This window comes from Platichthys flesus, chromosome 4, assembly GCF_949316205.1.
Source record: "Platichthys flesus chromosome 4, fPlaFle2.1, whole genome shotgun sequence".
In the NCBI taxonomy this organism is placed as follows: domain Eukaryota; kingdom Metazoa; phylum Chordata; class Actinopteri; order Pleuronectiformes; family Pleuronectidae; genus Platichthys; species Platichthys flesus.
Window position 1 is genome coordinate 17,163,376 of NC_084948.1, and position 27,670 is coordinate 17,191,045.

The 27,670-nt window shown below is 41.2% G+C and overlaps 1 protein-coding gene across 1 annotated transcript in view; it reads left to right on the plus strand.

Moving 5' to 3' along the window:
* Window positions 1-346: 346 nt before the first annotated feature.
* The window catches only part of drd2a (dopamine receptor D2a), a 35,724-nt gene continuing 8,400 nt past the window's right edge, over window positions 347-27,670 (plus strand). The window contains exons 1-3 of the mRNA XM_062385212.1: window positions 347-624; window positions 18,097-18,407; window positions 25,943-26,052. Of these exons, the coding sequence (XP_062241196.1) occupies window positions 18,129-18,407; window positions 25,943-26,052 (389 nt within the window). The 5' untranslated portion in view covers window positions 347-624; window positions 18,097-18,128. The remainder of the gene's footprint in view (window positions 625-18,096; window positions 18,408-25,942; window positions 26,053-27,670) is intronic.

The following is a 27,670-nucleotide window of genomic DNA, read 5'->3' on the forward strand; positions in this document are numbered from 1 at the left end:
ATCCACATTTCCCCCCTTTACTTTCTAATCCTGAAATAGAAAAGAAAAAGCGCATCCCTTGCCGCACAAGTGCTGTTCGGAAAAAATGTGACACACACACAGACACACACACACGCACACACGGTGAGTTAAGGTTTCAGCGGTGCTGGTGACATTAAGGGAAGCATATGTCCCTGGCCGGGTTTAAACAGAAGTAACCCCGCCTCGATTCTCCACAGTACAGTCTCCTGCCTCCGTCAGAGCCTGCGCGGCGCACGGACACTTTCCATCGCTCCTCTCGCTTCTCAGGAGCGCGACACTGGATGAGACCGTTCCTAGAAAACCCTCCTTCAAACAACAGGGGGTGGGGGGGAAACAGTTGATGAAGTAATTAGTATATTTTAGTCTCACGGAGTTTGTACGTGGATGTGATTTTTGCTCGCAGTTTTTTTTTTGTTTTTTTCTATTTGCCTCTCAGTGAATTTGCTGCTGATGCCTCGCACCCGAGCCGCGGCGCACACTCGGTCAATGCACGCAGAGCAGCTGTAACAATGTTCGGATACAGTGGGAGCTAACTGCATGTGGATGCTCTTGGACTTATCAGCCTGCACACAACAAAGATTCAGTCAAACTTATGGCGTGAAGGTAAGACAGTCATTTCATTTTTTTTTTGTTATATCTGCGATGTGCCAAACTTACACCGAGGAACACAAGTATTCTCTGGTTTTATTAAGTAGCCTCATGCATATTGTTTAATAATGCATTTCCATTCCGGAGGTCCAGTCCACTCCAGTTCCTGAGAGACTCCCCTCACACCAACTGATTTATTGCAAGTGATTCGCGAGATATTAACTTTCAAGGTGCTTTTTTCTGTTTGTCGTTTCGCCCCGGAGCGCATTTCCAAACCAACACTTTTCTGTGATTGTGAGTGAATGGGTGTGCGCGCATCCGCTCACGAACGGTGCAGGTGCCACACGCTCAGCCCTGTTTACTAAGAGGGTTTATTTGTACAGCAGGTCGATTGTTTACAGTATTGATCCTTGTTGTCTTTCAATGCAAAACAAGAGGAGGCAAACATTGGCTCTCCTCTCTAACCCAGTCCAGTGAGAGTGCTCTACCCGGGCTGTTAGTTGAATTCTTGAGGGTGGCTGTGCGTCTGTGCCAAACTGTCCCTGCTTTCCATCCCATGGCACGCACCGTTCCGATTCTGGTGGGATTCAGTGGCTGGCCCCTCCAGGGGCAGCGCGTCTCCTCGCCGCGCTTCATGCGGAGCAGGTGACTGCTGCTGCGGCTGCACGGCCCCTCCTGCCCGCCACCAGCCCTTTACCGAGCAGCTCCAACATGTCAATAGCAACCGGCAAAATAAACGAGGTGCAAATAACGAGGAGGTTCATCTGCATCTGGGGCACTTACTGTAAAAGAGAGTTCACACCAGCTTGTTATATATTCGGGTATTTTCACTCCATGCATAGTCTGGTGCTGCTGCATTTGTGTGTATTTGTCGTCACAAAACTTTACCTCAGATTTACACAACTCTGAATGACTTTTGGGATCCTTATTCAATAGCATGGTGAGAATTTCAAAATAGCATATGGCAGAGAGGGATAATGTTGATATCCAGGTACTTTTCAAGTCAGCAATAACTTAAGACAAAAAGGAATAAGAACACAAAGACAAATATGATAGGTCAATGCAGAATGTCACATAATCGTACCCAAAAACGGATGCCTCAGGTAAAAGACAACACAGGCAGTGACATTCGGTTGGCAGCTTCTCTGGGTCTTCAGCCAAAACACCGGACCGCCAAATAGCTGCTGCTGGTGAAAAAAAATAAGGATTGCAGCCAACCCTCATTTTACAAGGCAAATTGATTATGTCAACTCCAATTGGGTGGAATGAATGATTCAAATGCTTTTTTAACCCAATAAATTGACTTGCTAACCCGAAGTGAAAACCTCTTCGGTTAAATAACGAGATATCTGCTGCGACTGGACATTGTGTCCACCAGCTGTGCATCCTTCAGACATGGAGTGAACACCTCTGTGACTCTGATCTGTCGTAACGTGCGTGGAAACCAGCCTCGGCAGAGCTGCCATCCCAGCTGTTTGACACAGACGGCTCTCACCGAATCAAATGTCCTGCAGCATGCTTTCAGACAATTGTCCATTTAAAAGCAGATGTGTAGCTCAGAATTAATTACTTGAATTGCTACACAGTGGTTAAGAGGATGAGGCATGCAGCATGTGCACAGTGGTTCAGGGGTTTATAGCCAAATAACTTGATGCAGCTGGTCAGCAAATGTTGGAATATGAATTCAACACGCTGCGCCCAAGAGAGATGTCGTGCATAAAACAAAAACAACACAGTGTCACTACCTGTGCTTCTTAAATCCAATTACAAGCCGCAACCAAAGATGTTTGTTTACAGGCTTGTGGTGGCCAACATGATTTGCTGTAGTTCTCATGTCTGTGTGTCAGTCTGTCTAATGCCTGTGTGGCCCCAGGTAGGCTGTCTATCAGCTCTGCTCATGGTGCATCATCATTACCACATGAGCTTCTTCTCGGGGCAAACAGAGATGCTTAACTGTGAAAATAAGCATGTATTGCAGTTCTTCTCGATTGCAGCAGTTCATTCATTGCTGCCTCGGCCCTTTCTCCATTTGGGTCTGTTTGGGTTGACAACAACATTTCAAGTCTAATTAACTTTGGCTATGTTTCAACTCAGCTCTGCTTTCCTCTCATATAAGGCAGAGCCAATGGGACTGATGCGGTTTTCAGTTTTCAGTATTTTCTTGGAATGTGATCAGTCAATTTTAATCTTGTGCAGTCAGATTTGGCCTCCCTGAAAGTAGCTTTTAGCATCTGCCGCTACCGTTTAAGCCTGTGGTTAATTTGAGTTTCAATCCATTAAAACTGATAAAAAGAACAAAGTGAAGCAAGTTTGTTCCGCTTCTTTGAACAGTTTAGCCTTATAAACTAGATTTCTGTGATGTGTGACCACATCCTTAATTATCAAACATATATATATATGAAAGTCATATACAAGAAACATCTCTAATGCACTGATGTGGGGGTGGTTCAAGTGTATATGAAAGCATTGTAGGAGTGATGCATCACATGGGTACACACTGTGTGGGCTATACCTCAGTCAGCACTGCGTAGCGTTGCCTACACAGTAGCAATCTTTTAATAATAATGATGTTTTTTCATAATGATGTCATCATGTTGTTTATAACTTAGGATAGGATAGGATTATTGTTTGTTGTAGATCATTTCTTTAGTGTTGTTGGTTGCAAAAGGTGAATGCATCTGTAAAATGTGTGGGACCATTTCCTGATTTCATAGTGACGTTGTGATGACATAGTTCTTCCCATAAAATCATCAATTGTTTTGAATTTAATTGTGAATAATTTTTTCAATCCAGGGATGCAGAGTTACAGCAAAACAATGTATTTTATAATGTGCTATGCATATTTTTTGTATCTATTTCATGATGCCACATGATGGGGAATAATTCTCTGATTAATATAAGCTTTGGATTGTCTCGTTATCTCTATTATTTGCTGGGATATCTCGGAAAATGTGTTCTTTGGACCATATTTTGCCGACCTTGACCCTGACCTTCGAACAACCAGTTTCAAAAGTGAATCATCGGGCGATGCCCTCCCAAGTCCTGCTCACACTGAGGTTGATGGAAATGGGTGAACACTACCTCAGGAACACATAGGATAGTGAGGTTTGCAATATGACGACACCATAAGGCATACAGTATCTGTACAGCCTTAATATAGGTTAAACAGTGTCTTGTGGACTTTGATACTGACATTGACATATAAATGTCAACGCTTCTTCACGGCTCTAACACCGGACGCAGAATCCTCTATAGTGCGGTGGATTTATCTCTCAGTTGTGTCGATGTAGGCCGAAGAAGCAGGAAAAAATTGCTTAAGTTGAACCAGAGGAAACAAAAAAGACAGGAGAGCAGGCGCAGGAGCTCCAGTGACCTTTGCGTGTGGCTCTGTCTGAAACATAAGCGAGCTAAAATTAAATATAAACAGCTTACCTTTTTTACAGAGCCCTAAAGCATAGGCTGCACGCCGGATGGTCAAAATGACCTCCAAATTGCAGACAGTAGAAACATCAACCCCACATCACCAGCAGTGGAATTCCTGCATATTAGTAATAAAACTGCACGAGCCTCATGTGAGAGGTGGGGCGACTCTAAAAACCACTGGCACAGCACCTCCTGTAAATTGTGCATCACGTGTGCGGCGGTCATGTGGCTCATAAGGCCCCATTGTGTTTTAACAATTAAATCATTTAATTCTATTGGATCTCTGCGAACGTATCCGACAGGCCCACAATCACCCTCCCCTGAAACCCATTCCCCGGCATGTCAAACACCTCAACACTCCAGGGACCAGCACCATCACTGAAAGGATTGAGGAGCCAATTAGGTCCCAAAGCCAATAGAAGACCCAGCGTGATCTGGTTATGATCCGGGTTATAGTTGAAAAGTTAAATTAGCTGCTGTGTCTGTCTGTGCATTAATTGTGCGTCCATGTGACATATTGATCCACGTGGTGTACATATACCTTATGGTGCATTATGAGTAATAACCCAACCCTAAATCAGTAGGTAGGGCTTGCATTTTGCTGCCCAAGGCACTGTTGTCACTCAGTCATTCTATTTAACACAAATTATATAAACCTTTTACATATATTTTACAATAGTGACATTTTTCGATGTACCCAAACTGTATTATTTTTTCCTTCACAAAGGCCTGTCTTACAAACATACAAAGTGACATCCTCGCTATCAAATGCACAGCTAATTGACTAACACCTAATGCTCTGTTGGATGGATTTTCACCAGCACACGTCTTTATTTCGAAGCCCCAGTGGTTTGGGTCCTTCGTAGCTTGAGCAACAGGCAGTTAAAAGGTGCCTGTGTGTGGGAAGAACAATGAACCTTTCCATGACTCCCACTCTCCCTGATTGGCGGCAGAGCTGCACACAAACACACATGCGTTATTCCCCTAAGAGGTGTGAAAGTGCTTTAGCTACAGTCGGGCTACAATGTCAGAGGCTATCAGGCACCTCCCTTGTGTCACATACGCTGCATACAGATTTACATCTAGAATAAATGTCACTTAACTTTGGGTGTCCCAATTGGCTTTGGCTCCATAGACGTTGATCAAATATCAGAGATAAATGGTTTATAACCGACTTCCAGGCTCGCAGGGGGATTCTCTGAATGTTCCAGCAAAAAATCTGGACCAGAGCAGCGATTAACAGGCCGACAGGATTAATAACAAAAGTAGAAAGATAGAAGAGAGTTTCCCAAGAGAAATATACATTTCTTCCCACTTACCTTGCTGTCTGGTGTTTGGTCTGAACGGCCTGAAATAGGACTGTGTGGTCCATACAAGAGTGTCTCCCTTTAAATGGTTAATTGTTTTTGTATTTGTATAGCACTTTTCTAGTCTTGATGACCAATCAAAGCCTTTAGACTTAAAATGAGTTCCGGATCACTCCAGCTCCGGCAGATGGCAGATGCCTGAAATGCAGGCCCTCAAAGCAAATGATTTACACCGCTCACCATCTCTGCTTTAAAAATGCCAAACATAAAAAGGTTAAAAGTGAGATCAGGAGGGGCGATGGATCACATTCCAGCTTGGCATGATAAGACTCATGCCTCACTTTGAAAAAACCTCTTGTGTCAAAGCCATATAAAAGCTGAGGTTACACAGCCTTTCAGTGGTGGCTTCTTTGACATTTCCCTCAAGAGTCTGGTCGTCCTTTGTTTGGTGAACAAAGAAAGCATACATCCTCCTGTCTGTGTGACCTTTTGGTCAAAGCGCTGATAAATTAATGTTCAATCAAATACTCTCGTAGCAACTGGTAATGTCTGAAAATAGCAGAGGAAACAGAAAGCTGTGCTCTGGAGTAAGATTTTCCATTAGAGCAAACAAGTGAGATGAATGAAATGTTCATGATTATGTAAATAGTTATAGTGCCAATCGATGATTAACAGCCAAACCTAGGTTCTTTATCCTATAGCCATTTTAATTCAGTATTGACTCAGTGGTTGCTTACCAGTGACTCTCATCAACCACACACAAGTAGCCGTAGGCAGCCATTTCCTGCAGGCAAGCTCTGATTAGCAGAGTACACGCTACCTGCTCGGCATGAATGGCAGAGCAACAAAGGAAATAAATGAAGCTGAGGATTTTAAAATGTTCCTCAGTCGAGCACAGGTTACAAAAAAATACTGCAAAGCTGGACTCAAGGTCGTCAGGTGAAATATGACTCCAGTGGGTTGCTCATGTTTGTCTCAATGTTGGGATTTTGTTTGGTTCTACTCAGATAGAGACGCAAACAGCTGCTGTGTTATTGAATCTTTATTACCTTCAAAACTGCAAACCTCTCAGTGGTCACAGAGCAGTTTGCATCTTTTTTCCACATAGGCGGCAGAAGTGACAGCCCTGATACATCGTGGTAGTTTGTGGTGTCACGACTAATCCATCAGGCCAGTTGACCTTTTTGCAGAATCACACTTGTTGCAGCTCCGGTCCCACTGAGGTCTTGTTGATTTTCTGGTGTTGGAGCTGGTGGTGTAGATTTACAGCGAGGGCAGGAAATCTCACACTTACAAATTTGATCCTGCTTAAATCCAATTTTCACTTAGGAAAGGGATCACAAGTTTTCACATACATAATCAATTTGTGGCATGCTATCACTTGCCCAAGCATGTGCTTACATGTGCGAAGTAGTGACAAAGACAACTTTTTGTCCCCAATTAATTAAAGCTGTTGGCTTTGCTGCAGATAGTTGAGGTAGCCACATTTTCATTTTTTTTCTATATTTTATTTTACATGGATATAACATTAGAAGTGGAGCTGCAACATGAAATAAAGCATAAACACCAGATGCGAAATGCTAAACTGCAAGAAAAGTGACTTTTTTCCCAATCGCTTTTACGGACTGACGGCTTGGAAATTTGCTGTCGTGTAATCTCTTTAAGAAGAATCTTCAAGCGAATACGCAGAATCTGTAACAAGGGATACGATTTCGGACGTTTTGATTTATTTTTCTCTTTTGACCAATCATGTTTGAACAGGCTTTGGTCGCCCTCGGGTAAACAGTCGGTGTGGAGAGCAACAGAGGTGGATCACATTGAACACATTCAGGTAGCTGTGAATGGAGATTAGCCCAAAAGGTTGTCTGGACCTTAAACCCCCCCCAAAAAATTGTGTGAGAATCTTTCAACTTGTGCGGACTCCTCGGCCTGTAAACAGTGTATGGGGAATGGACGATGGAGTCTACGCTTGATGTCGAATTAAACTGCCCGTTGACTCTGAGATCGGCGACTGAAAATTTATTCCAAGGCAATGTTTATATTTAGCTTATATCAGTAGTAAAGCTATGAATATCATCAGAGAGACACAGGTATCACAGTATCCTCACTTTGGTCTTGATCTGCGTATCACTGTTGCAAAGAGTCTGGTCCCCGAGACAAAACACAACACGACCCAGGTCAGTGTGGGTGTCTGCAGGATTATAAACTGTCTCAGTTGACTGTGCAGAGCAGCCGAGGCACGGATCGGCTTTGGGAAAACCCTGTTTTATTTACAGCGCTTGTTTTATAAACAACACGGCTGCCGACAGGCGTGGTGGAGACCTGCAGCAGCACTTGATTTACCTTTGGATTACGAGCCTCTGGTTGGGCAGGCAAGGTGTGTCAGGAAAAGGCAGAGGCAGGGAAGTATGTTTGTGCGCCTCATGCAGTGTAATGGAACAGTAGGCGGTGTTTGTGTGTGTGTGTGTGTGTGTGTGTGTGTGTGTGTGTGTGCGTGTGTGTGTGTGTGTGTGTGTGACTACCTCACAAGAGACAAGACCTGTTGTTAGGCTGAAGCTTCCCGACAATCTAATGAGGTCGATGGAGGCTTGTTACCATCCTCCCTCTCCTCCCTTTCCAGTGGGTGGATGCCCTACCATTCTTACCCTTATGGTTTGAATTGAGTAGGTATAACGGCGGAAGTCACCACTACTATAACCTTTACGTCTTGTTGTATCAATAACATCGATGCATAGGTTTCGTTCCCGGAGGGCATCTGTCTTTTGAGCATGATGCATCAGTGGCTTTTTATCAGCCTTTTACGTCCCTCTCTTCCTTTCTCCCAGTTGGACTTGTCTTGAAGCTTCCTGGATGCTCTCCAGTATTTCACCTCGCCTCGCCTTCGTTTTGACAGCGTCCCCACAGTGAGAAGTCCCTTGTCAATGTTCAAATTTGCTCTCTGAATGCCACTTCCAGTGATACAGGTTATTGCATATGTCACTCAAATAGATGACTGAGTGGTCCCTGCTGGATTGCTCCAGTCAACTCAGGTAACCCAGCATCCTGAGACAAACTCTTCTCATTTTCCGTTGAATCCTAGCGATGTTAATCAGGTTTAAATTTACATTTGCGCTCGTTCTCTTCTAAGGAAAGATCCACAAATATCCAGTCGGCAGTAAATCTGAGGCCTCAGCACCAAACCGAGTGCACCTTCACGGATCTGGCAAGAAAGTGGGTTGCAATGATAAGTGTAGAGTGGAAAGGGGCCGTAATTGCAATGGGAAGATGATGACACGATAATTGCACTGTTCCAAACGAGCAGGTTTTTTTCTGCAGCACGATAAAAGTCATAGAAATGACCACCTACACAGGCAGCCCATTGAAAGTAGCTCCACAGTTGCGATGACTTGCCTCTTCTCTCACACAGCAACAAAAGAGGAGCAATCTTCCCAGGGAAAAGGGAGAAATCACAAGACGGTCATTGACTTTGCCAGCGTCAATGATTTTGACCAGGCAACTAAGAGGGCTGTGGCAGTTAGAAAACTAATTAAGGGGAAGGCTATCACGGGGGAGAATCAACACTTTGACAGTATTGACCGAGTGGTATCAGCGCGAGGTGCTGCTTCCCCTTTGCATGCGCTGATACTGAGAATTAGGAAAAAAGATTTCAAGCTGCAAAGGCTTGAGAGGAGAGGCACAGCGGAGCACCCCATCTGTATCATTAGAGCTGCGGATGCTCATTACCTTATTACGGAATTCTATGATTCAAATCTGCTGTAAATTATTGATAATCAAATTGAAGCGCATATTAACTTCATGCATTAGCCCCTCAAAAGTGAATGAATCTATTATAAGTTCGTCTCCAATGCCTTATGCATGTATATTCTGAAACATATTTCACATTGGTGGTGTAGCACTTTCAACAATTCTCTAGAATGTGAAGGGAAAATGGGGAAAATAGAGCAAAACAACCCTAATGGAATGTGTCATGTTTTGAAGCCAGGTAATGAAGGTACCAGTGAATGGTGTGTTTCTGTTTCCCAGCTGCATACGTCGCGTGTGCAGTGTGCGAGCTCGTCAGGGCCCGCGTGTGTGACGGATTTCAACAATCAAATCGGAGAGCTGCACAATCCCAGCGATGCAACACAAAGGCTTATGTTTCAGATTAATAGTGTCGTTTACTGCACAGTTTAATAAACTAATGACTGCATGACTGCTGCATGATTGAATGAGATTAGCAGTCAACAGCTACGAGGCGCCTGATAATTAGGTTTTCACCTCTCTGTTGTGGGGGATTCGATGCAATTACACAACAGTTGCCACGTATGAAGCAGCATAAAAGCTGCTAATGTTAGATTAATACATCCACTGTTCTGCGCCAGCTTTTAAGATTTCTGACCAAAAGGAAGAATGAGGAATTTTTTGCTAATCAAAATCATTTTGAGTACGATAGCAGTTGCAGCTGACGCAAAAAAAACCGAAACAGTTTATATATTTATTTTTATAAGGATGTGCTAATGATAATAGTGCACAGTCATGCCTATTTTGTTTTCCTGTAATTAACTTACAAATTTACTAATCCTAATTACTATAAAAACGCCACATTAATACAACATGGCAGCTGTAAAACTAGAACAAACTGCACATAATAAAGTCGTGCTGTTGTAATTTCCATTTCTTCACATCAGAAGATTCAATCTGTGTAAGTTTAATAAGCTGTCCATGCTTCTGCAAAGCGTCAGATAGTGTTATTGTCAGGAGGATCATTTTCTCTCGGAGCAAACTTCTCCACAGTATCTGATGGAGGACCGAAAAGAGCCAAGTTCAGCACAGAATACATGCAGTCACTGGGTGCGAGACAAACTGCTTCGCTTGTGCTTCTTATCTGTTTTTGTTGCACATGGAGGCCAGGGAGCCCGGGAGTCTGCCGAGGAAAAAGCCTTGTCACCACTGTGGAAATCAAGGATAGTCAGATAATGCCTCCTGCTTTCATAGATCAGCACCGACAGTCACCCGGGAATAAGAGTATGCGGTTAGATGTGAGACAGAGAGATTGTGGGTAGAAAGAGAGGTCAGGCTATTTAAGGATCAAACTCAGGACAGGTCAACTGCTCGGAAATCCAGAACTCTGCTCTTTTTTGGCTGTTTAATGATGACAGCTGATGCCTAAGCTGCTCTTCTGTTTTCAGTTTAATAATATTAACCTTTCATATATGAATATCAGTATGTAGGAAAGTACCTTGTAGCAGGAGCAGCGCTCAGTAATGTTGAATGTTGGTGGGTCTCTGGATAATGGTGACACAGTGAGTGAGAATAAGAAAAGGGCATTTTCAAAATTATAGTCCCCCCAGCGCACAAAAATTGATTAAAGTCACTTCAAATAGTTAAATCATGGCCGCTGTAATAGGGTTATAAATGCATACATTGAGTCTTGTGATTCACCAGTGGAAGGGCCGTGAGGACAGCCTGTGCCCAGTGAGCGGATGAAGCATCTTAAAGGTCTATGTGTCATCATAAAGTAGCTTTGTAGTTTTAGCACAAATAATTTTGGTGTTGCAATTCCAATTGCTAAGCTTCACATCCCTTAATTAAAGCTGCTATGCCCGCTGAGTTTCTCAATTTCCGCAGTAACCATACTCAGTTACCTATAATAACAGCAAAGTTACAACATGAAAATCACTCTACTTTTTTTAAACTTTGAGGTTTTGCATCACACAGTCGGACGGAAATTCAAACCAGATTTTTTACTTTTTCCACCTTCCTCTTTTTAAGATGAGATTCTTTGCTTCGTCATCCCGATTCTGATACCTGGACATTGCGGACAACCTACCACCGATCTGATACATGTGCTGTGCTACAAACCTTCATGGGAGTGGTGATCTATCAACTCAACTGAAGTCTTACTTATGGGACTTCCCAGAGTGAACTGTTGCCAAGTTGCTGACATGGTTGCTAGCTCTGGCTACACAGCACCACTGCTGTTTTGGACCAGGATGAAGAAGAAGGGATAGAAGTAGTTTTATCTGGGGGAACTACTATACTTTAAAGATGTGATATGTGCTTGATGGCTAGTTACCATACATAATGCACCTGAAGCTGAAAATATGCATCTAGAAGTTTCTTCAGTATCTACTTTCAAACAAATATATTTTGTGGAAACAGTATTGAGGACACGGGTTAAATGATGAATATGACCAAGCCACGATCATCCACCTAGTCACATGTAAAGTAGCTCTGGACATTTTGAATAGTAATGCCATGCATAATCACTTCTTTTTTATACCTGAGTGGATACAAAACATGTTGACCTTGTATATTTAATCTTCTTCTCGACACAGCGAAGTCTGAGGCTGGTAAGTAGTCTCAACACTTAGTAAAACTGCAAGCAAATGTATTTCTAAGACAATCAAAGTGTTCCTGCTATACAAAGTGCTCATAACATTTTGTGTTTTATGCACTTTGTCTCACAAAGTCATTAGTTTTTACTATCTACCCACTGTGCACTCTCCAAACTCCCTGTGCAGAACATGCCAGCATCGCCAGTCAGATAAACAGTCTGTAAAAGCGTGTATGGTTATTTCCTGTAGCTGTTCCAGACAGCTTATCGTAGCACAAGTGTTAAAGGCTTGTGGCCCAGACGGCACTTTTCATGACCAAGCACAAGTTTTCCAAGTCCATGATTCTAAATAATCGCATGGAGTTTTTCTTACACTGAGGCATTTTGTCAAATACATTTAGCTGCAGTGTATTAAAAAGATTCCGGGCCGCTGTCTGGATTTTCCCAGAGAGAGTGATCCAGCCACATCTCTCCATCCTTTCCATCAGTCTGTTAAGTAGACTCAGAACAAATACCAGTAAAACAAATGTTAATGAGTTAATGGATATAAAGTTAAGCCATTGTTTGAACTAGAAATTATAATAAATCACTCTTAAATATGTTTACTTAACTTGATCCAGCACACAAACACACAATGCCCCCAAAAAATCCATCACTTGAAGCCAAAATATGAATGTACACAAATTCTTGCCTTACAAACCAGATATTTGTTTACAGAATCTCAACTATATTAGTCCATTTGATGCTTTTTCAGCTTTGTTTTCACGCATTGTTCGTTCTGCTGGCTGCCAGGTTGTTTTAATGGGACAAGCAGAACACCCACTGGGCTCCTTCTGCTTCTGTCTGTGATGGTAAATTCCACTTTGAAATTAAGGCTCACAATCAAACCCTTATTTTATGTATTGGAGTTTGGGTTTTCTTACCCACAGCGTGTTGAATGCTGCTAAACTATCAACATAGTGGATAATAATACAGGGGGACTGCAGCACCACTCACCGTAACCCCCAAATAGACACAATACAAATTCAAGAAACATTTGTACAAAGGACAGCAGTTAGCACCTTCATTGTTGAAAAATAACAAAGTGCATGTGTATTGTTCAAAAACCGACAGCACGGACTGAGAGATGTGTGCCGAAAGCAGGAAATTGCAGCTCCTTGGAAAATAATTAGAGAGAAATTGGCATTGATCAGAAACACAGTCAAACCTTTGACATGGAAAAGCCAATTTCTGCTCCGACGGACTAACCATTGTATTTATTGCAATTTTGACATTATTATTATGGTGAATTTATAATATTCATTTAAATTGTTGTAGTTGATCAGAATTATAGCCTACCATCGAATAAAATGTCTAATACTCTATTTAACACAATTATTAAGCTAAGTAATTGCACTGGCTTGAATAAAATATACCCGTTCTGGTCTAACTATAATCTATAAAGGATCTGTTTTGTTCCATTACCTATGATGTTGCAAATGCATATTTTCTATATTTCTCTATGCTTTCATTTGTCTACATTCCTGGCAAAGTACAGTGTTTATTTATTAATAGATGTACATGATGTTCTCTCGAATGTGACTTATTGGATGCGAGCTGCAGTTCAGCTCTTATCAGTTTACTTCCTGTTACTAGAAGTACCTGTCTCAAGTCTTTTTTGTTGGCCCGGTGCCATGAACTAATCACGAAGACAAAATTACACAAAACTGGGCCACCGTCCAAGTTACTCAAACATTCCCCCGTCTAGGAGTTGTCCTGTCCTGCCCAGATATCTATTTCATTCGATTTCCTCGCTCAAAATCATCATAAGCCATTCACTGTGACCGATTTGTGTATCTGTTATATGGTGGCTGTGTTGGCTTGGTATTGTTGTTGTTGTTGCTTTGTGTTAGATTGAGGTGACATGTATGTAGTAATGAGTAAATTGTTCCAAATACATTTAGCCGCTTTCTCTTTCATTTTCACCATGCCCTCTAAGCTGCACGGCTGTTAAGCTAAACCTCTTTGCTACTTTTCTAAATCCTTCACCAACAAAGTAAAAGAAGAAGAAAGGACAGAAAGTAGAGAAACTTGAAATAGTTTGCGAGGAGAAAAACGACAACACTTACTCGATCAATTAAACATTTTTCTAAATCATACAAAAGCAAATGCATTTATTCCTTATTTGAAGAAATGCCTTGATGTGCTCTGTTTTGTTTTCTCTCAGAGTATCGATTAACATCTGTTATTCCAGTCCGTCAATTTACAGCAGTCTTGAATCCAACTTACAGTGAAACTGATGAGCTGTTTCTAAATCCAGGGAAGTAGCCCTTTGTGAGAATGACTTCAAATCTTTAAATTAGGATTTGAGACGTTGGTAATGATTCTAAGATCTTAAAACAAGAAAGCACAAAATCATTGTCTGATAATTAGGCATTTTCTCTACCTCCCTACAGCCAGTAGCTCCTTAATGACATTGTGTCAAATTAATCACACAAGCACCAATTAATTACATATCATTTATACAAACTAAAAAACAGCAGGGGACCAAGCACACGATCCTGGGGAACTCCACCACTGACAGCCAATGCCTTTGACCAGCCTCGATCCACTTGTCACTTCCTCACACATTGTTGTCATCCGCTGCTGGATTAGCAATAAACACCAGCCGGCTCCGCAATCAATTGGGTCAAACAAAATAATTTATGTAAATGTCACGCGTTGTAAATAATAGAGTGCAGCTCCCATGGCAGAGAGTGGTCTGAATAAGAAAATATGGAAAGAAAAACAAATCATTCACAGTGATTTGCCCCCTTATGCTCTCGTCACAACAAGCACACAAACAAACACTCTCTTACAGAAACAAGTGTTCAGTCCTCCGGAGTGTTTGGGAAGCCAGTGGGGAATTAGCAGCAGCAGCTCCTACTATAGCCAAAGGTGGGAGGGGTTCTGATTACAATTGTATTATTTCAGAAGCACACATAACATTAAGAAATTGCTCAAAGGTGTAGTTGAAAGTAAGACAAGCTGAACTGTTGCTAGAATCTGAAAATAAAAGAATGCTCTCAACTCAACCCCGTGGCTACCCCAATGCAGGAGAGAACCACTGAGGCAGTACACAGCCAGCAAATGGACGGTGCATACAATTTTAAGATTAGAAGATTTCCGCTGTGATACTGAATTTAAAAGGGGAACACTGGTTCATAAATCTGCATCCAGGTATCCTGTCTGATTAAGATTCATGAATCTGCTTTAGTCAACCTCTCTGACCTCTGACACACCTGCCGAGAAGGACATTATTATTACTCTCCGGTACGGGTCACCGAGGACATCATTTAAGGGAAATGAGTTATCATGGGCTGCAGGCAGGGAGCAGATGTTTTGTTTATGGACGAGCACCAGCTATCAGGCCAGCAGTGAGAACAGTCTCATGTACTGTACGTAGAGTGGGCAAATAAATAAGATGAGACAGCACAGGGCATCTGCAGGGTACACACAGAGACTGTTGCCCCAGAGCAATGCTTACACATCTGAACTGCATCATTCTTCCCTCACTTACTCCCTTATTCTCCCTCACGTTTTTTTCGTCTCACTCTTTCTCTCTTAATCCGTCTTCTCCTACTGGGCTCAGAAATTGTCAGAGACTTAGGCGCTGGATTCTATTTTGCTCACATAAACATACAACACACACTATGGACCACACTTAGTTGTGAAGGCCTTTGTGTTATGTAGCCACTTTTGGTTGTATGGTCGTATGATTGTACATTATGCATCCTGATATTACCTGATTATCTCTGTAATGACAATCTGAGCTAATTATCTCTTTTCAGGTTTTTAACATTCAGAGTCAAGGCTAGATTAATGTGAAGGAATAAGATAATCTAATTAGTGCAGTGACATTTCGGGTGCTCTTTAGGTTAGATGCACCTGAACCTATTTAAAAAATCATATAGCAAATTGCTGAAAGAGTCTGTCCTTTGCAAGTGCAACGTGTCGTGATCAACAAGAGATCGTCCCGCTCACATAGTTCTGCAAAGGGCACAAAAGTATCTCTGGCAAACTTGGCTTTCTTAAGTCTAACAGTTAAGCAGATGACTGTAGCAAATGGAAGGAAAATAATAGCTTTGCTGCTAAAGTAAGTTCAAGAACTCCTTCACAAAAATAAATATTGTAAAGAATTATGAAATAAAAAAGGTTTGGAGACAAATTCATTCTGGAAAACTGTAAACACTCTATATTCTCTGTTGAATTGTATTGGCTGGAAACAGAGGTAACAGTGAGGTATATGACTCAACAAGGTGAAATTGAAAGACAAACATGATGTGCGGAAACATTTACATGTGTAGGAAAATAATTGTGAGAATGTGAAAGTGAGAGTAATTGAAGTAGGATGCAGTAAGCAGGAGCAGCAGCCTGAAATGCTGCAGAACCAATTAGGGTGTGAGTGAGGGGGAAGGAGGGAGAAAAACGGAGCTGGGAAAGAGGAGGATGACAAAAACATAAATCTAGACAGGTATGAGGGAACGGCACGGCTGATGGTTTTGTGAAATAGGATGTTGCTGTGTACTTTTGACTATATGAAAAAGATGAGATGTATAACCAAAATACATTTGTAGTGGTGGCTTTGTAGGGTTGCAGTGGAAAATCTGTGGTCAAAAGTGTCAAATCAACTGATAAATGAAGAGTTATGTCATTATTATCAATTTAAGAAATTATGCAAAGTACCCTTCAAATATTTATGAGGCACATTGGGGCCATCATCATATTCCATTCAGAATTAGAGTTATGTGTAGATTGGAGTTGAATTTCCAGCAGTAGCTAATAAATCACTTTCATTTCATAATGTGATCAGAAGCTCAAGTCACAGTTACTGCTACAAATGCAAAGTGTGACACAGGTGAACTGAACTTTAAGAATTTACAGTGGTGGTGCATAATGATGCATTGTGAAAGGTTTGTCACCATTAAAGTAATTTGTGCCACACAATTTGCAGAGGGGGTGGGTCTTAAAGAGACAGGAGCTAAAACCAATTCTTTGAGACAGAGGCTGAAAAGAGGAACGGCAGCAATGAACAGTTTGCGGACAATGAAAGCTAAGTGTTTACTGAACTTAAGAGCATGTAAACCAGTATAAGTTTTTCAAAGCTTTTACTTTGATTTGACAATACACAGTTACATAATCTCAACAGTTCAGATCTTTCATTGGAAGTAGTTTAGGAATTTTTCGACCATTACTGGGCAGATTAACTCACTTGATTTTGGTAGCCAAAGCTCATGGTGGCCTTACAAAGTATGTTTTACTTAACGAGATATATCTTATGATCAGTTTGAGGGAAAGTCTTCAAATTCGGTACAAACATTCGCCTAGCCTCAGCGATGAAAGATTTCGGCGCTCCTTGTGGTGCTTGGAGGTCAAAGGTCATGTAGGCATCAGAAAACATGTGTCTGGTTCTTGAATGTGAAATTCAAGACTGCTTCAGGGAATTTCTTCAACGTTTGATCAGTTGTTTCTTGGACTCAAAAGAAAGTAATTACGTTTCAGTTGTCAAAGGTCTCAGTGCCCAGTTTGAATGTAGGGGAAAATAATATGCAGAAACAATCCACAGGCAAACTAGAATCCCCCCACTGCAGCTGCATGCTCCGCCAACCAGTGCGGTGGTTCTAGTTTTCCTGTGGATTCTCTGTAACCTTTGCATCACTGACTGTCTTTCCGTGCTTACCATGACTCCTGCCTGCATTAAAACTGGGACTGTGGATTTGAGCTTCGACTTTTGCCTGATTCTTGCATGTGAGTCAATGTTCTGTTCTCCATACAAAATGAAGCTATGCACCCGCTGGAAGGAAAATATATTTCTAAATATTTCCAAACATTTTAGCTAATCTTTATGAGGAAGTAATCAATTAATGTCTTTGTAAGGAGTTTTTGAGGCAAAACACTGAATGTAAGCACGAATGTCCTCGTTGCAAACTGTCAGCCCCCCCTGTTTTTTCTCAGACAAAGAATAAAAAAGAGCACCTTTACGTGCCTGTCAACATTCTGAAAGGTTTTGTCGTTTTATGACTTCTTGCTGTAAAGGATGAGTCCGATTCCTTACGAAAAACGTTCTGCATCACTTGAAAAGAACAAACAATGTATTTCAATAAATGTTGTACACACAAGGCCACTCACCAGCGGCCATGGGATGCATTGTAATTTAAACCAGTTCCCCAAATGAGCCTCTTTTTCCCATTAAGTGCATTCCAGCTGCCAAGGACTTGATTATTGATCAGAGGCAAATATGGTGGATTCATTCTACATGATTTTTATATTGGCTCCTATGAGTTGAAAATCAATATGAAGCTGTTACTGGCTACAAAAGGTTTTGAGAGATAAAAAAGTTGTTTCTTACCCTCCATGACTACAAATGTTCACATGACGACACATTCCAGTGCTGCTTTCTCTCTTTGTCTGCATATTTTTCAGGGCCCGTACTTGGCCTTCGTCATTCACAGCTAATGGATGTCTTTACCCAGTATGCCTACAATGACAGTTTCTATGACAATGGAACATGGAGCTTCAACGAAACCGGCCGAGAGCACAAGCACCCGTACAACTACTACGCCATGCTGCTCACGCTGCTCATCTTCGTCATCGTCTTCGGCAACGTGCTGGTGTGCATCGCTGTGTCCAGAGAGAAGGCTCTGCAGACCACCACCAACTACCTGATTGTCAGCCTGGCTGTGGCAGACCTGCTGGTGGCCACGCTGGTCATGCCCTGGGTCGTCTACTTGGAGGTAGGAGAGCAATGATGTGCACGCACCATTTGCATATGTACGTCTTTGAATATGCTTGAAGAGACATTAACAAGCTGACGTGCCCTGTGAAGCAGAATCTCTAAACCTATACCTGATTTTATTCTCTGTATTAATCTTTCACACGTCAGAAAGCAAAGAAGATTCACGTTTCTGCATCCTGTCCAATAACACAAATGTGTTATCTGTCAAATTAATATGAGAAGGTCGGCACTGGGGGCTTATTTGATTTTCGTAGAGGATATGACCAATTTAAAATAGCAAAGCATATATTATGCAAACAGCGGACATTTATGTGAACTCTAGTTCCAGCGGAGCAAGGTGCTACCATTTATCAGCAGGTCAAAAGCTCAAGGTGGAACCAGGGTTAGGGCGGATGTCTTCACATCGGCATCGTAAATACCAGTTGTGCAGTGGCTGAAAGCCTGTAATAGCAGCACTTTCTGACAGTGTCAATACGAGTCTATTCAGTCAAAGGTCACATGTTTATAAATAATTCTACTTAATTCTGGGATGCACCATTGTTCATTCACTCCTGTGTGGGGTAGAGCAGAGCTGCCTGTTAACCTCTGCAGCCTTAAAGAATAAGAGGGAGGAGAGACTCAGGTCGAACATAAAATCATCTCCAATCTACCAAATCAATAGCGAGCAGGATGTGGTCTATCTCTCCGAAAAATTATCTCTCCACTGTATCTCTCGGTCTTTGCCCATCACCTCTGCTCGTCTTCTCGGCCCTGGGGTTATTTCTGACCATCACCCTTTAGGTCACGCTGTCTGATGTAGAGATAGGCAATCTAAGACAACTGGGATTCGAAACCTCCTGTGTCTCTCAGTGAGTCATGATGATTATCACTGCGATCAGATTACAGTTTATAAATCCATAAAATGTCATGGTCTCGGTCTGTGTGTTTGTTGTGGTCGTACAATGCAGCACTGGGGTGATTGATAACATGTCACGGAGGCATCACTTTCAGAAATGCAGAATGTTATAATAACCACTCATTGTCGCCATTGTCGTCGTTACAAAATACATTGTCAAGAATCATCACACTAAGGCTTGTTGAACTGTAAACTAAGCAAACTGCATCCCGTTTCTGTTTATTCGTATGTGTTTGTTTGTCTGTTCAGTCAGAATGGTTTGCTTCATTTTTCTGTTCGGACATTTTGGAAAAGTAGAAGTGGAATTGTAGCCAGCCATATAGCAGAGCTCCACACTGTAGCAGGACTTTGTCAATAAAATATCAACTTTGGGATCAAAGCAGATAAATTTGTTTATGATGCTGTTTGTTTTTCAACTTTATGTTGCCTCAGCATAAATAATTCTGCAGATTCAAACTATTTGTGCGGATCTTTTGTGCCCCTACGGTGCTCAGGTGAGGAATGAAAACATGATAAAAGTTAGCAACCTCCGCCAATCCAACAACCCATATCATAACTTTAAGAAAGTGAAAAAAACAAATCCTGGATCCACCAATTTATCCAGATTCACTCTGGAGTGGTCTCTCGGAATCTTTTGCCCCCACTCACTGCCATAGATTAGGTTGATAACGCTCTAAAGAAGAAAAATCCTGGATCTGATCATTTGAAAAATTGCGAGGAGCCTCCTTGGATCATGCACCTTCCTTCCACAAATTGAATGGAAATCAATGAATACATTACCTTCTCGGCGAGGAAAAAATATCATTGATGAATCAAAAGTAGCATATAATGTCTCCATATGATCAATCCTGTGTGTCAGATGAATCCTCTGTTGCATAGCTCTAAGACTCATAGCCCCAGTTTGGTCACTACACTTTAATCTATTCAATAAAAGATCTTGTTAACCAACAGCAATGTACATCATTTCAGGAGGAAACATACTCATAAACATAAGACATCTGAACAAATTCTGTCACCTGAGCTCAAAGTATATTTTTAGAGCAAAGCCATGAACTCACTTTGTATACAGCCTGCAGACACAAGCACACACACCAGGAACTCAACATTGTACTTTATCTCCTGTCGAAGGAAAACACAATGACACAGAATGGTCCCAGTTTTATTCCTGGTTTCAACCATTTCACCTCATAACAACTGCTCTCGGCGTAATTCGGAAAATCACACACTTAAAACACTTGTTTTACACGAGGCACACACACACCGCAACACTCATTATTTCTTCAGTAACACCTGACATCTCTCGGAGGAGCCGCACCTTCATGTTTTTACATCCAAGCTGATCTTAAAGTGACAGTGTTGACACAATCTAAACAGCCCAAAAACTCTCTTCTACCCCTCGTTCTCCACATTTATATATAGTGGTGACATACAAATGCAGAATGAGGTTACAAGAACACTTGTGCTCAGTGATCACCTGCTCTCTTGCTTCCACCGGCATCCCCTGCTTCTTTCTGTTTATCTTTAGAAGACCACCAGTGTCACACAGCCTTCCTTACTAAATGAGGACAAGAATAGAAACAATGGTTAATGCCTACTTCAGGATCGAAGTATGTGTGTGGGGGGGGGGGGGGTGGATTTGTGCATTAAAGGGGCACTAAACCAATTCCATAACGTTGATGGACTCACAGGAGTCCCATTTCTGGACTCGTGTCCCTTGTGTGGGTCAAGTCCTACCTCAAAATGCAGATGAATAAACCAAACATTATTTCATCTGACCCTCATAATCTTCTGCTCACAGGCTCTCTGCTATAAATATTTTACGTCTCCGATCCAAAGTACGATGGATGACGTCAAGGTTTCCTTAGGTTTTAGACAGTTCCCTGTAGAGTCATAAATACATTACCATAACAATAAAATCTATTTTAAGATGCTGAACTCCTTGCGACCGATTTAAGACTTAACATAAAGTAGGGAAACATGACTGTGACTGGCTGCAGTAAAAGGTCCAAAATCATACCTCCTCCACGTTGGTTGATGGGACATGAACCAAAATAAATATTAAACAAAAGTACACATTAAATGTTTTTTTTCTGATGGGAAACTCAAATGGGTCTTATCACGCTCAACTTCAGTTTCCCAGTAAGTTTAGATTTCCTTTTTTTATTTAATACAATTAAAAACAAACTAAAATGATTGACAGCTGAGTCACATTAGCGCATTGGAAGGATGCCGTTACCAGGGCTCCATCCCCCGATCACTACTCCACATGAATTTGGCTCCAAATGTGCAAGATGACAGCATTTGCGTTTCTGGAGTGGGAGGACGTGGAGATGCACTGTCCATCTTCATATACTGTCTATGCTTGTGATGATGAAAACAACAGTCACATTAATGCAGTCAACCATATGCGGTGACTCAGTGACGTGTGAGGTGTTTGTTATGTGTTCTGTGGGATCATCTCTACGATCCGTTGAAAAGAAACGAGATACGCTGGATCAATGAGGGCGGACCTCCACCGAAGCGCTGTAGCTATTTTTGTTCCCTTATTTGTTTCCTGAGGTAAATTAGGGAACTGAGAATTGATTACAGTGTTTTCCTGAGCACATGTTTGAGGGAGGGGGTACACACTAACGACAGCGTTTATGGCCTCCTGTCCCATTGGATTCTGTGACAATAACATAGAGAACTGCTCCATTTAAACAGTTCCTTACAAATAGAAGGAATTAAACCCCCTTCTGTTGTATAGACATTTTACCCCTGCAGGCTCATAATAACAATTTAGATGATAATAAGAATCCCCCCACAGATTGATAAACAGAGAACAAAGTACTGGCTATGTGTCATGGTGATAAAAGATAACCAGCTTGTGTTCGCGAGGGGACGCTCCTCTGATTTTGATGTGGAGCCGTTGACACCCTCACAAATAAGATGTTTTTTTGGAATGAATTGATTTGAAAATGTCAGATTGCCTACAGATTATCTGCGGACAGGTAAACACAGCTCACATCATTCTCAGGCAAATACCAGCAAGTTTCTAATCATTTCAAGATTTGCATTTCGGAAATACACCAGTGTGCTGTGTCGTATGAAGCAAAGCTCGCAACCGCTGAGCTTAGCTGCATGAGAGATTATTTATTTATCATTTCATGTTCCCTCGAAACATGTTTCTTCCATCAGAGACACAAACTGAAATTGGGCACGTCTTCAGATAATACAAACAGACACACCTCGCCATTGTGTTGAGTGTCTGCTAACAAGATTGTTTGTCTGTCTTCAAAGCTGCTTTGCTTCTTTATCCACGTGCACATATTTTATTTTAACTAGGTTCTCACAGAGCATAGCCATGACTGAGTTGTTAGTGTTAATAATGTATCAGCATGAAACTCAGTGAGGGCTTAGTCACAGAGTGTGGGAGGGAGATTCATCGTGCCCTTTATTATTAAATGCTAAATTAGCATTAATTACCGCACTTTTTCGCTTTCTGCCAAGTGTGACTGATTCAGAAAGCATATGGAGACATCACGCATGACTTCAGGTTCACAGTTTGTTAAAAAATATAAAATATTTTTGAATATTAGAATTCCATGCCCGACAGAAATCCAGTTGAAATTAAATTGGGTTTCTTATGTCCGCAGTAGCAAGGTTATCTGCTCCGTAAATCACATCTCCTGTGCTCTGCTGTCAGAAAATAAGGTAGTTTGTTCTGTCTTCATGAAGAACTTGTTTCCAGACAGTCATTCAAATTCCTCATCTCAGTCAGTCATTTTCAGTCAATTGAGTATTTGCATAAATCAGTGTGTAAAGTTATGCTTCATAGTAATGGTATTCATCCTACCAGCTGCTTTCAATTGGAAATAGTTACTGAAACCCCCTTCCAGCAGACTGGGGTGAGAAGGAGCATTTCCCTATAACAACAAAAGTAATACAACTTATTAACATATCATATACAAATATATATATATATATATATATATATATATATATATATTTAAAAAAAACAGGGCTAAATGTAATTTCATTTGGAGTATTTCATCGTTAAACAGGCTTCGGAACTGGGTATTCAAGACTAAAAAATGATATACAACTGTAATAAAAAAATCATGAAGAAATGTCATTGATGATATAAGGTTTAATGATGTCACTCAGTAGAGCTCATAAATCTGCAGAGGCCCAACAGTCAACTTGTAGATTCACTAGATCCAGATTGTTATTTGGATTCACATTTAATTTCACAAACTGTTAATATCAGTCCCCTAAACATGTCCCATTTTTTCAATAATTGTATCAGAAAAATAAACGAATATGTTTTAAAAACGAACTCACAATGTTAAAGAAAAAAAAAATCATAGGTCTGCCCCCTGATCCGGCTCTGCACCAAATTTAGCCCCAAACCAACCAACGGTCAGGCTATAAAGCAGAATCCATAAAAGCAATTACAATCCCATAAACATCAGGTATTAAAATTCAAATTAGAATGAAAAGGTCAAGCTATTAAAATGACTTGCTGTGCATTAAAAACAAAACACCTATTTGTATAATCTGACATCTGATTGCCTCTTGCCAGTGAGATTATCCATCCAACACTGTGATACAGAGATAAATCATGAATACCAAGTACTGCATGCTCTGCTATTCAACAGCTTTTTGCCTCTTTTGAATTTCAAAAGTTTGCTCTTTCCCATTCCTGCAATGATTTGTTCTCACTAAAAAAGTTTTGTTCATAATTATCGTAATGGATGCCCTAACGAAGCCGAGTATTAGATGAAAGAGCAGGATGTGATTCATTTCCATTTTATTTCAAGTGACTTCTCAAAGTGTCTTTTCTATTACCACTGCCCATTACTGCATTTTCAATTTCCAAACAACTTACATTTGCAATTAAATTAGTTTCACACTATGATATGCTGCGCACTGTCTGAAGAAATGGAGAGTTGGAGAAGGATAAAATGTAAAAAAATATGCACATTGCAAAGTGAAGATTTCGTCAAATTGATTCCCATTTCGAATATCTTTGTATTGATCAGTGCCTCGGTGCCTGGGAGATGATGACTATAAAAGAGCAGTTTAACGTCTATTGAATTTTCAATGTAATGGTACAAATAGACAGTTACAGCCCAGACGAGCTATAAATGTATCAGTTCGTGTGAGGCTCTTGTATTTGCACTGATGAGCGGGTTAAAAATATAGGGTTGCTAGGGTAGAGCTGGTGAGAGGAGCGATCTGTAGGCAGTTGTGAGGGAGAGAAACAGGCGGAGTGAAAGCAGAGAACAATGAGGTTGTGAAGAGATACAGTAAAGACAAATGCCAGGAGCGGAAAGGTTGGAGAAAAATGCAAAAAAAAAGAGGAGAAGAGAGGAGAGGTTGCAACTCGGACAAAGATGCTCATTAGGCTGTCGGATCGGTATGCAATCTTCTGGTATTGTCGACACCAGCTACAGCGCGCACCTCCGTAAAGTGGCACTTGATTTTTTTTTTTTTAAGACACAGCCTATAAGGTCAAAGATTAATCTGCTGCAGCGTTGCACCCTCAACCTTTCCACAGCCATAGGGGGGAGGCAGGTATAGGCTGAAGTGTCGGGTGGGGCGGGAGGTGTCAAAATATCGCAGAGGATGTTCTGGTTACATCACAGGATTTGACCATGACGGGGGGGGGCAACAGAGCAGAGTACCGCACGTGACCCATTACCTGCTGTAAAATGTGCACAAAGCCAATGAAAACACATTCATCTCTGTCTATTGTTGTATTTATGTGATCCTAGCGAGTTCAGTGTCAGTAATGACAGTTTTTTGAACGGTAGTGAAGTGGTCAAAAGAGGTGTCGCAGGCTTTCACAATAAAATAAATCCTAGTGGCAGAGTAGATTTCATATATGATTTTTTAGATGTTAAAAATACCACATGATCGTTTTAATTTCTGATTTCTTCGGAGAAAATACAACAGATAAAACATAACTGTACAATAGTCCTGCTGCCCACCCACGTTTATTCAATTTACACCGGTGTTTGTGAATTTATACAAATACATTTGCGGCCGGTATTTTTTTCATTACTTTTTACGCCCAGGTACCCGACTCAACAACTACAGCTCAGGAATTAATATAAAAAGGTTTTGATCATATCTTTTATTAAAACTACATGGGGCAGCAGACCAGGAACATTTTTACCATTATTATCTCTCTAACATTAAAGGTGACTTTAGCTTCATGATAATCTGTAGTGTATCTGTTGTCAGCGAAAAGATGTAAAGAGATTTGTGAAGTCACCGAGCCGCCAATCTATCAAACTCCACCACGTCAAGTGGAACAGTCTTTTGATAACATAGATATGACGCACTGCTTAGATGTTGTGTCTATTGTATAATATACACACTACAGCTCATGCCACACTCTCCTGAACACATATTGGTTTTTCTTTTATGCTAATTCAATTTTACCTCCTTCCTTCTTCCCCCCTACGGCTCAGTTGTTCTGTTTTTCGCCCCCCGTCTGTAATGGGCGAGGGAAACAATATGAGAAAAGACATACAAGGGAGGCTCCCCTGTCAGCTTGGCTTCTGGCTGCGACAGGGAAAGCCGGCAAGTGCCTTTATTCTGTCGACTGCTGCCGTAAACTGCCAATTGTTGATGTTCTTCTCTTCTAGGTAGTGGGAGAGTGGCGCTTTAGCAAGATCCACTGTGACATCTTTGTCACTCTAGATGTGATGATGTGTACAGCCAGCATCCTCAATCTCTGTGCCATCAGCATTGATCGGTGAGTGTGTCACTTCACAGATTGTTAAGTCCTGTCTGTCACGCTTCCTGCATGGATTCCTGATGAGATCCGCGCCTCCTGAAAAACACCGGGCGCAACTCAGTGCATGTCTGTCAAAGTGCAAGTGTCAGTTTACACACTTTATGCAATTTCCCCATTTCACACCACACAAAACACCCACATTGCATGTGTATTCATGCTGTAGCACAATAGTCACTTTCACTTCTCTTCAACAGATGTTTCAGTGATAATTGTAAACGTCTTAAATGGAAATCAAAAACGTGTGAAGTCTAATGGAGAGTTGTGGACTCCTGTCAGCCCAAGTTTAGACAGCTCGTATTTCAGTCATAGACAACATCAACCATTCATAACAGTGGGCAAGATAAAGGAATATCGAAAATGACACTAAAGATGTATATGTTAAATACGTAAACATAAGTCTGCAAATATATATACTTTAAAAGATTGAAATAACACAAGTAATGAACAGAACGTAGAGGAGGCAGAGATAGAAAAAGAAAGTACGGGAAAAAGTCAACACAAAATCACCACAAAAAAAACTTTATTCAACAATAAAGGCTAATGAAAAGGGGACGTTGTATTAAGTTCAGGTCTTAATGGCCAAAAAATATAGAATCTCATTCTATAGGCTCCACTTAGAAGGCATAGAGTGTTCACCTCCAGTGGTTTAATTTGCCGCAGTGATTTATAGTTGTACATCACTGCTTAGTTTGAAAAGATGTGAAGTCAGGAGGGCATTGAAATACTTTCTCTTCATCCTGGTGTAAAGTTGCTCTTTAACACCAATCTTCATTTAAAAGCTTCTGATATGTACACGGTGCGAGTGCACAGCAGCTCCATTCACTCCCAATGGAAACGAGGTTCTGCACGGGAAGAAGTTTTCATTTAAACCTGCAATTATTGATCTGAGGGCAGTGAAAAACTTTGTCCGTCTGCAGTTTCAGGGGCTGTGCTGTTAGTGTGCAGTGGACCTTCAAGGTGTATGTGCTATAAAAAGCTGCATTTTGGAGCCGAAGATGAAATCATGAGAGTGATAAACGAAAACAGAAAATGTAAAAAAACAGGTTAAGAAATAAATGTAGAGAGCCGAAGGAACCGTAGAGTTGGGTGATAATTCCCCCTGGCGTCATCACTCGGAGCAAAACTTTTTACCCACACATAATGATGTGATTTACTATTAGCAATAAAACATGAATGATTATAACAGCTTTAAATAAATACACAAACGGATCAATTGCAATTTAAAATGCCAGAGTGTGACAATAACTTGTGACAAGACCTCATCCTCCTGGATTCATTAGTGCTGCCTCCGGAAATAAATTCAATAAGTCAGTTATGTAAGTGGTATGATGACTCAGTGATTAACGACATACAATAATCCCAAACAGCTGAAGGAAGCAGAGTTGCACTGGAAAGCCGTCCATCCAAGGGGCACGTTAAGGTTGAGCTCTCCATATTAAAACTGTACCAAGCAATAACGTAAAGCTGACGACCAGAATATGTCTTCAACGTGCACAAGCTTGTTTATTGTGACCGAAGCACTCGTTGATCATTCTGAAGAAAACCAATGACATAAAGTCCCCTCATATTTTCTATT